At 50.2% G+C, this 10,701-nt stretch overlaps 1 protein-coding gene across 1 annotated transcript; it reads right to left on the bottom strand.

The window, feature by feature from the left end:
- Positions 1-933: 933 nt before the first annotated feature.
- LOC104380663 (16 kDa beta-galactoside-binding lectin) lies at positions 934-9,830 on the bottom strand. Its single transcript, XM_086612126.1, has 4 exons — positions 9,822-9,830; positions 1,862-1,941; positions 1,562-1,733; positions 934-1,086 (listed from the first exon to the last, which is right to left on the bottom strand). The coding sequence occupies exons 1-4, from the start codon at positions 9,828-9,830 to the stop codon at positions 934-936; spliced, it is 414 nt and encodes a 137-aa protein (XP_086468252.1).
- Between the last annotated feature and the right edge of the window lie 871 nt (positions 9,831-10,701).

Below are 10,701 nucleotides of genomic sequence, written 5' to 3'. Positions count from 1 at the left end.
CAGGCAGCTGGGGAACAGCAGTAGCAGACACTCCAAAGCATTGCACAAGCAGAGCAGAGTGGTTTTAAGTAGAAAAGACATTTTACTAAACTTTTTCCTTTTTTTGGTCTGCCTAACTGCAACTACTTGTGCTTGGTGCAGTCAGGATTTAATATCTCTAATAATCCTGTTAGATAGAACTCTCAAGCCGCATCTGGAGCTTTGCAGCCAAGTGGTACAGACACTGACCCACAGGCTGGGACATGGTTTGTCACCCTTACCTGCCATGTTGCTAAGCCACTGACTTCTTGGTACAAGATAATAGGTGGTGACAGTGCCAGGACCTTGGGTCATGAGGCAGCACAGACATCATGGATCCTCTCAAGACCTCACTCCGAAGTTGTCCATCAGGTTCACCTTACATGCCATGTCTTTCACCCTGGCAAGTGCAGTTTGCCTGACTTGCCTGCTCTCCTCAACTCCCTAAGTACACTTGTGCCAGCCTGCAATGCACCCAGCCACTCAGCATGGTCTTGGAAAGCAAAGCTATTAGCAAGAGCATAAGCCACACCTTGTTGCCTCTCAATCCTCCATCCCCAGCAAGGAGATGGGAGCACCACTTCTTGGTCCAAGATGGCACAAGACACCCAGCATACACTTGTGTGAGCTTCCCTGGCTGGGACTAGTCCCAGAGTTGAGAAACTCACTGCAGCCAAGGGAGCAACTACTGCTATGCTAGCTTGGTTCACAGTAAATCAATCTTTGCCTGGCACCTCAGCTAACTCTACACCAGCTGCAAGGCCACAGTGTGAGTAGGCACACATGGATATATCATAGCCTTACCCTGTAGTGCACAGGAGCAAGCAGATTAGAGCAGAAAACAGCAGAGGAAGCAGCCATTGCAAATTGGGTTTATTTCACTAGGCAGGGGGAGAGAAAACAAAACCAACCAAGCTATAGCTGTTCACTGAACTTGATGGCTTTGACTTTGAAGTCCCCCTCCACAGCCAGGTATTCGATTTTCTCCATGCCCAGCCGATTAGGAAACTGGAACTCCACCTCAGGCAGCTTCACTGTCGCCTCTGTTTCATTAAAGGAGATGCAAATCTGTAGAGAGGCAGAAGAAGGAAGGCTAACACATCACAACTCACAAGCCTTGCTCCCCACTCCCTCCAGTCAGGTTCTGGACAGATAAGGTGGCCACTGGTGTCAAGGCCATGCTCCCTATCTCCGCCTCCTCCCTGCCTGGCAGAGGCATGGAAGGGAGGAAGCTTGTTTGCTCTGCCCCAAGGTCAGCTCCACACTTCTGCAACGAAGGGATGAGACAGCTCCAGTCTGTTTCAGTTGCACTTACTGGTGTGGCTTGCAAAGGGAGGCCAGAGCCCAGCACTTAATACACCAAAGGTGTTGGGCATTGACTTGGGCAGCACAGGTATCCAGAGCAAGCTGCCTTCAGCTGCAGGTTCCTTCCCCTGTTCCTTAGTCCCCTTTCCACACCTGCTCGTTCTCCATCCGAGGTGCAAGGCAGCATTAAAAAATAACTCCGCCTTTGGCCTCTTACTGATCTGTTCCAGGGCCTCACCTCAATCTTGTCACCTTGCTGGAAGGGAAAGTCAGCCTTCCTGTCTTCCTCACCCCACACGCCGTCCTCCTTAGAATTGCACACGATGGTGTTGATGTCCCCATGGCAGTCGAAGCGAGGGTTGAAATGCAGCAGGAGGGTGCTGCTGTCCTTCCCCACGTTCACAGCAAACCTGGGCAAACAGAGAGGCAGTGCCGAGGAGGTCCCTGTGCAGCAGCTCCAGCTACCCAGTGCTGACAAGCTGAACACAGCAGGAGCTCAGTGACACATGAACCCATTCACCATCTCCTCCTCACTCACCCTTTAGCATCAGACAGGATCTTGCCTTTCACCTTGACGCACTCTCCAGGCTGGATGTCCAGCTGAGTAACCACCAGTCCCTGCAGGGCCAAACCACAGCAGTTAGTCTGTCCCAAGGAAACCCTACAGCACTGCTTGGGCCAAGGGATAAACCACTTCCAGCAAACCCCATCCCATTTGCCATTTTGTGCTGGAAAAAGGGGTGTGCCAGGCCAGCTGCCTGTCTCAGCCCTCTGCAAGGGAATCCTCTGCCACAGCCACCACCCCATTGGGGTCTCCCACCCCCCTAAGCAAGCTAAGCTGACAAAGAGCTGATTGAAGCCAGTGTAACAAGAGTAGGGCACAGGCACTGATTTACCAGCTGCTACAGAACAAACTCTTGCAAACAAGCTTGCACCTTCCAGTCAGCAGTGCCCACATTAATGGTAGGAAGGCAGCTTTTCTAGCTCTAGGCCTGTCCCCCTTCCCTATATGGGTCTCCAAGTGACAGGAGCCACCAAAAAAGTTTATCAGTGGAGCCCACTTTTGGCTGCAGCCTCATAAAGCAGTGCAAATATCTTCCTGGGAAGCTCTCTCCGTAGGGAAGAAGATTTCATCCTTTCTTCATAGCCAGGTTATTCACTCCCCTAGCTTTATACCCCCAAAACAACATTAAGCATTAAAACCTAAGAGGAAGATGCTGTTAGATGAGGTCAGGCATATCTCAAGCCATGCTTCGCTGCCCGTGTTCCAGGTCCAAGAGCAACAATCCTGAGCTCCACTTCACCAAAAGCCAGATAAAACAGGAAAACTCATTTCAAATCAGGTATATCATTTACTTGGGCTAGTTCTCCTTGCCCAGCTTATACCAGCCTATGCCCAGCAGCTGCTGGCTGCTCTGCAGCCGAGCACTCCTTGAGGACAACCACCCAGCTCCGAGAGTGCTGCTCCTCGTGCCTACTCCCTGCTCTGCCCACAGCACAGACTGGTAAGGTCGGACTTCCCCCAGTCACTAAACTGCTTATCCTCCCAGCACTAACACTGCTTTCTGGCTCTGTTTCTAGTAGAGTGCTGGAGCACAGTCTGAAATACAGCCCCAGGGGGCTTCCTTGGAAAGGGAAGTTATGGGGGCAGGGATAGGTCACAAAACACCACCCTCCTGTTGCATTAAGTCAGCCCAGTCCTCTACCCAAAAGGCATTTTTCCAGAAAAAAACCACAAAGTTTAAGGCAAAAAATGTGTAAAGGATATTCAAACTGTAGAGCTGCAAACGGTCCCAAACTTTTGGAGTCCTCACAGATATAAACATGCATTAAAAAACTTCCCCACTTAAATAACCTGCTAGAGAAAAGAAGGAGAAAAAAAACAGCTGGTCGGCCCTAACCATTCCTCCCTCAGCCATCTATCCGCCCTGCATTTCCTCCCAGCTAATCCTTTCCTCCTCCTCCTACCTCTGGCCCCAAGCCCAAAACCCACAGGCAGCCAAACCTCCGTCCTGCTGGGCAGACCCGTCCAGCCTCAGAGCGGGCACTCACTTGCTCCATGCCGCAGACACCAGTCCCACCAGTCAGGACACCCCCAAGCCCCTGCTCCGCAATCCAGCATGACTCAGTGCTGAGCTCCCGGAGCTTAAATCCCTTGGGCAGGACCATCACATGATGGAGGGGGGGGAAGAAGGGAATCAGTTGCAGCTGTTTGGGGCTGGAGCTTTCCCAGCCATTTAAAGTGGGCAGCGGGAGATCTCTATGGATATTGTTCTTCGCAGGCGGGATGTGTATCATTTTAAAAGCGAGGGATTGTTTATTTCGGCGTGATCCTAGAAATCTTTACTGTAAGCTCTTCTAGCTGGTAGCAGAGCGTGTTGGCTCTCATCCCGGGAGCCGGAGCGTGGCTCTGTGCCTGCAGTGAGGTGGCTGCTTTTTGTTAAGCCATCCCTGTCCGAGATCAGGGTGGGAGCCCTCGTGTTGCTGCTGCAAAGTGGCTGCCTCTGAGAATACGTGTGTACGCATCCTCCCAGCACGACCTCGTGCCTACGTGGAGCCTGGAGGAGCCCCTGGGCACAGATCATCACTACTTGCAGTTAAATGAACACCAAGGGTTGTTTTTTTTAAAAAAAAAAAGCGCCTGAAAGTCAAGGTTCTTTGCGCGGGGCACTACTAGATGTGAGAATTCAGGCTGCAGCTTTTGTAAAGCAGTGTGATCTCACTGGTTCCATTCCGGTTGCAGAAGACTCCAGAGGGAAAAGAGAAATGCTTTGTTAGCAGAGGAAGAGGCCGGGCAGGGCTGAGTGCAGCCAGCGAGACAGGAGGCTGCTTCCCAGCCAGTCCCTAACGCCCGCTTTTTCCCTTTGCTATCTGTTTAAAAGCACATGGCAATGACTGCCCCGAGGGTCTTTGCAGAGTAGGGCGGTGAAGGTGGGAGTAGGGTCTGTGTGACTGGATCAGCTGGATGCTTTGGATTGACTTTAGTAGGCTCCTCAGGCCTCCGTGCCTCAGTTTCCCCCCTACATGAAGTGCCATTAGTGACCTGTGGCTTCACACTCACGCTTGTGAAACTTCAGTCAGAGCTGCTGTGTAAATGCAGCGTGCTGCTTGTTGGTGAAGCCACAAATAACCCAGGAGATACCAGTTTGCAGATAACTTTAGGAAGGGCTGCAGCTTACGAAACCGCCGGGAATTTATGGCTAGGTGGCAGGAGGAAACGTGCTGCCTCACAGAAGGCTGCTGGCACTTCACTAGAGCGTGCTTGCTGTTAGATGGACAGCATCCTGGCTCCTGAAACCATCCTCTGCCCCGGCTGTGCCCCGCACCCATTTCTGAACATTCCCGTGGCATTTCAGCGTTCCGTATGACTCCGGGTGAATCGAAGCCAAACTGCGTTTGAACTAGAAAGTCACAAGCCTGAATCGGAGCCCTGTGACTGGGCTGTACAAAAGAGGGCAAAACGCTGACCGAAAGTACTGCAGGGAAAATCCCACACATGTCTGGCCTCCGACGGATTCCCTGGCCGGGCTCCGTGCCCGCAGGAGCCACGCTGAAGTCAGGAGTTAACTGCAGGGGCAGAGCCGGTGCGGGCAGCAGATGCCACCGAGAGCAGACCCCTCCACGGAGAGCTGGGAAAAAGCCCACGTAATTCCACCTTAAGTTTGCCCCAGTCTGTAGCAGGCTGTTAGCTGGGATTGTGTGCCCGAGTTACTGTGCTCCCTTGTTCGCTGCCACGTGTGAGGGGTTGAGCAAATTCTGTTTGGTCGGTCAGGATTTTCTATTTGCTTTCCCTCCAGCTCTGTGAAATCCCTGGAGACTTCTCTCCTTTCAGTGTTGCAGCGTTTCCTGAGAAGGAGCTGCTGGGGAGGGGAGTTGTGGTGCTGGGGCCGTGCGGTGCCGTGGCCACCCCGATTTCCTTTCCGAAATGCACATCCCGTGGGAGCTGTTTTTCTGCCCTGAACTCTCCTCCTGAACTTTCCCTTTCCTTCGGTCAGGAAAATCCCTTTAAATAACGTGTGGAGCCTGCACTGTTTGTTTTCCTTGAGTGCCCTGCACTGGCAGCCGAGTTGGTTTAGCAACAAACCCTTTGATGGTGCCCCTGATGTAAAGCACTGCCTGAAATCAGTAACGTGTTTGTTCTCAGACTGCGGTGCCGAGATCATAGAATGGTTTGGGTTGGAAGGGACCTCAAAGATCATCTCATTCCAACCCCCCTGCCACGGGCAGGGACACCCTCCACTACATCAGGTTGCACAAAGCCTCATCCAACCTGGCCCTGAGATGCCCAACTGCTCCATTTTTCCTAGGGATTAAAGCCAACGGTGAGGAAGCAGAAGAAAGAACATCTTCCCTTTGGCAGCCTCTAGTGGGAAGAAGTGGGAGACAAATCCCCAGTGGGTCTCCTTCCCTTTCAGAAAGTTTGTAGAAGGAGACAGGCTGCAAATCAAGGCCATGCTGCCCAGTCCCACCCCATCAAGGGTGTCCCCAGCCCCTCTGCACAACAGGAGGGACAGGACACCTTGCACTGCACGCAGAGAAGGGACTCAGCTTCCTCAGGGGGAAGTTCTGTGCCTAAGGAAAAGCATAAAAGCTCACAGCACAAAGGCAAAGGATTACGGAGCACTTTAAAGGCCTGGGGGAGAATCAAAGGGATGCTACCCCATGCAAACTGCTCTTGTACCCCGAGACCAGCAGATGATGTTCTGAGAAGAAACCTTGGGCAGAAGATAGTAAGCCCCATCAAGCTTTCTGGGTTGTGGCAAGGGATTACACTACGCACAAGCTCTGAAAGAGAGCAGTTGGGGAGCATACAACATGTGTTCCCATTTCCAGGAGTTACTGCTCTCTCACATGCTTTTGGGGAACAGCATGATACCCACCAGGCAGCTCTGACAGAGAGAGAGGAGTCATCTCCTGCTCATCCAGAAGGTGATGCCGAAAAGAATTTTCCCCTGTGGGGAAAACTAAGAGTGCCTTTCCAGCACCCAGCCTTGCAAGCTTGCTTGAAAGCTCAAGGCCCTGCCCAGTACCAGGTCCTCAGCACAACCTCTTAGAAATTCATCTCTTAATTTGCAGAGGCTGGAGCCGGACAACTGGCCCATCTTATTTTAACTCCCTCGAAGTGCCCCAGATTTGCTTTAGAATAAAGTAAAACCAGAGAGACATAGCACAAGGATTATTACTCTTTTTATTCTTCTGCAAGACAAAACACACTGTAGCCCTTGGCGAGGCAAATTTCTGGTTCATCACTCTTGGCATCAGAAATGGCTTAGCTGGGGGTTTGGACCATCTACCAACACCACTCTGCTCTTGCTGACTCAACGACTGTGGTGTCTTCTCTCGCTGGTGTGACACGGGGTGCAGATGGCTCTTCCATATCTGTGCCTCGTTTGTATCCTGTGGAACCCCCACACACGTAGTTGTTGATGCCACATGTGCCAAGTTACTCATTGCTGGAGCTGAGCAAGAGGCCCCGGTTGTTGCTCAAAGAGCAAACCGTAGCTTACCCCTCCTGTGGAGCTGGCATCTGGCCCCAGCTCCAGCCCAGCAGTACTGCTCGTGTGCCTCCTTGGGAGGGCACCACTGCTTCAACCATCACACCAGTGGGAGGACCCGCCGGAATCACTGAGGCTGGCCAGGGGTGGAAAAAAAAACCCTCCACTTCTTTCTCACTGGTGCAATGATTATATTGGTCAAATCGTGACAATAACAAAACCTTCACCCTTTTCTCTTGTGAGCTAAAGCTGACTCTTTGCTTCGTTAGGGTTTTTTTTTTTTTCCCCACTTACTTTGGGGAAGTTTTGCTCTTGTCTCCCAAGTTGATTGTCAGTTCATCGAGCAAAGGCAGCATCTTGCTCTTGCACTGTCCTTAGGGAATATTTGGGTCAATACTGTGTGGATGGGGTTCTGGTGTCAGCAATAGCCCCTGCTTTCTCTTGCCACCTAAATATTGTGCTGTTAGGGCATTATACATACACATTATAGATATATCAATATACACACTGCACATACAAAGCTCTCTTCTCCCTCTTAGACTGTCCAGGCCCTTTAACTTAAGCAATCCTCTACTCTTCAAGTGTCTGAATCTTCCTGTTTCTCCCCTGACATGTTACTTGGTCTCATCTGAGAAGTTCCTGCCTTTGTGTTTGAATAGTCACAACCTCCTGAAGAGTTGTTGCACACAGTTTGTCTTGATCCTTCTGCACCAAAGATCTTACACATGGCTGGCTAGACCAATGCTTTCACCACCATGGTAGCTTCCAGCCCTATGCTATCCAGAAGGAAAACTTCAGGGTTGGTCTGGAGACCACAGGGGAATAGATCTGGACTCTCAAGAAAAATCCTTGGTTTAAAGGACCTTTAAAGGTCTTTAAAGACAAAGGATGAGGTTGAGAGGCCCTCCCAAAACCTGCAGGCACTGAGGCGCCCAAAGCACTGCTTCACAGGGAAGGTTGTGCCAGGAAGAAGGGCTGAAGGTCCAGTCCACCCTGGATGCCAGCTGGGCTTGCGTGGCCACATGTCACTGCAGCATTTTTATCCCAGAGGGTTTCCTGGTTTCACCTTTCCCTACATTAAAAGGGAAGCACCTCTATTGCAGGTTAATTGTAAATTAAGTTAATTAGAAAGTACTTCTTGCACTATCTCAGAGTGATGAAAGAAGTTTGCTGATTCCTTCAGTGGGATTTAAAGTGTGTCTCATCATTTTATTTCCCTCATTAACACTGACCCAAGCTGACTATCCCTGCGTTTCTCTCATCTCCCAGTGGATTAGATTTAACTAGAGCAAATTGTTAACTAGCCAGGAGAACTGAGGCTTCATTATTTTGGGCTCATTTCACTTCAGCACCTCTCCCATAACCTTTCAAGTGAGCAGGTAGCAAACAGCTCTCCTGGGAGTTTGCCTCATCTCCAAGGAGCTATGAGCATTTGTTCTTCATCGGAGGTCCTTGCCACTGTCAACTGGTGAATCCAGGTACATCTTTTCGTCCTCTTTGTAGATCACCCGACAGCAGGAAGACAAATCTCTCCCCCCAAGTCATCATGCCTGCAAGAAAGCAGTGAAAAGCTGTGTGCTGCCCTGCTGCTGTACACTGCCAGGCATTCCTTCTCCATTTTCTTACCATACCGGAGCGTGAGACCCACATCACCTGGGACAGACCACCCCTTGTTCCCCTGTGGCACCGAGCCCCAAACAGCAAAATCTTGCCCTGGAGCTGGAGGCTATGGCACTTAGAGCAGTAGGGGTTCATAGCAGAGGTACTGACCCTTCAAGTGCATGTTTTCTAGAGCTCTGTCAACTCTGGCAGTTTAAGTATTTATTTTTTAAGAACCTTGTTGTTTATTTGACATCTACTACCACATCACAAATTTGTGCAACAAGGAGCAGACCCCACAACACTTGGCACTGGAATAATAGAACACTTAATAAGCTGTATGGGTTCCTGCTGTCTAGCTCCAGACAAGCTGGGTTTGATTTTTAAGTCATGATGACCTGCAAAGGGACTTGTAGGGAGAAGAGGTAGGGAAATACACCTTTCCCTGTCCTTAACCAGCTGAGTAAAATCTGTACAGCCCTTTAAGTTGTTTACATGGTGGCCAAGAGGTGAGCAAAGTTAGAAGGGCATGCATCTGCCTTGCCCTCCCCAAGGTACTCGGGCAGTAGGGCTGGTTAGCTGCGTCTGGACTCTGTGTGAGTAGAGCAAGAGGATCAACACATCAAGGAACACAGCTTGTTCTGGTTTAAAATAAAAGGAAGGGTGTCTGTGGAGAAGGATTATCACTGGAGCATGCTTTTTAAGTGGTTTTCATCTTCAGCTACCGTGACTGCACATCAGTTGGGGGTCTGGCCATCGTCTCTTTTCCTGTTCACAAATCAGCTTTCACCACTTAGTGCCATCCATTAAGTTAAAGCTCCTGGGTTTTGCCAAGAAACCTGGGATGCTCTTTTGAGAGGTAACTGTACCTTTGGCCCATTCCAGGCCAAAGGACTGGCTTGGTGTCATCCCAGTAGACACATCAGGAGGCATTACTTCCTCCATTATTACCTGACACAGGAGTGGCTTCAGCAGGGCTGGAAGGCAGAGGCAGCACTGCACTACTGAGGTTGAAATACCTCACTTAGTCCTGCTCAAGTCAGGAGAAAGGAGTGCAGCAGTCAAAAGGTGCCAGATGGGCTCCAGGGACTTCCAAGGCACCTGCAAACACAAAAGCCATCTTTGGAAGGAGTACACTCCTCAAGCTGCTTCCATGGTGCATGGTCATCTGCAGCAGAGGCCGGCATCACTCACCTGCTCCGCAAGAGCAAGATGTGCTGTGCTCAAAGCTCAAGAGCTGTCTGCTCTGCCCGTGTGGCTAACCACAGGCCCATTGATGGTACCCGTGGTATAGTGACACTGCCAGAACCGTGTGTCCTCAAGTTGTTGTGGGAGCTGCAAGGGAACTTGGGCAAGCACAACCTGTATTGTCCATAAGAACAGCAGTCAAGTCACCCTTTCCACCTTCTCCATGTATCAGGGATGCAGAGGGCACTGACTATGGGTTCCCGCCCTCCCAGGAGCCAACAGAAGTCATGTGTGTTTGTCTTTTTCTATTTTCTCCTTAGGACTTCTTGAAAGATTGCTTCTCCTGACGTCCCTCCACGCAAAACCTGTGAGGCAGGGGTCTCCTTTGTACTGAAGGACTATAAGGTAGTTTCTTGCTTTGGAGCTTTTCTCAAATCAATGAGGGAAAAAAACACTCACAGTAACTTAGAAGAGGGTGGGACCAAGTCTTCTGCATTGGCTCAGCACAGAACAAAAGCACTCCAGAAACCTTAAACTGGACCAATTTAGACAAGCTCTGCTCTAGCCTGATGTATAGCACATCCACTGTGCCAGGATGGTTTAGAAACTCAAGCCATCTGGAGTCCTTTCCCAAAAACATGTGTGTGCCAGAATTTGTCTCCTTTGAGGCACCCACAGTGAGAAAGGATTGTATTAAAGCTGGCTCAGATTTCTCAAATTCAATTTCAGGCCAAAGAACATGGTCAATATGTATTTGGAAAATGCATTAGAAAGAACAAGCTAATTAAAAACATAACAGCAAACTCGGAAGCATCATTATCACTGTCCATTTTGAACCCCAAGATACTGAAGGGCCTTCAACATGATGCTGCTCGGGGTGAAGTTCCTTCCTCTTCCTGCCACCTTATCCCTCAGTGTTTTATCAGCCAGGTTCAGGGTTTACCTGAAACATATCCTGGGTCACGAAGGCTCCTCCCTTGCTTCAGAAACAGGCTCTGATGTTTTCTGGCTGTTGTGCTATAAAGACACACTCAGGGTTAAGACTCACATTACTGGGTGCCTTTATTACAATAGCTGTTAATCAGTATCAAAGGCA

This window comes from Tauraco erythrolophus, chromosome 5, assembly GCF_009769465.1.
Source record: "Tauraco erythrolophus isolate bTauEry1 chromosome 5, bTauEry1.pri, whole genome shotgun sequence".
Lineage (NCBI taxonomy): Eukaryota > Metazoa > Chordata > Aves > Musophagiformes > Musophagidae > Tauraco > Tauraco erythrolophus.
Note: the sequence above shows the minus strand (reverse complement) of the source record. Positions and strands in the feature narration are given on the sequence as shown.

Excerpts from the sequence above, each read along its gene's own strand:
- LOC104380663 (XM_086612126.1), bottom strand. Across the intron at positions 1,734-1,861 it reads ATCCTGTCTGATGCTAAAGG|GTTTGCTGTGAACGTGGGGA; the intron begins GTGAGTGAGGAG and ends CTGTTTGCCCAG. Across the intron at positions 1,087-1,561 it reads AGCAAGGTGACAAGATTGAG|ATTTGCATCTCCTTTAATGA; the intron begins GTGAGGCCCTGG and ends GCCTCTCTACAG.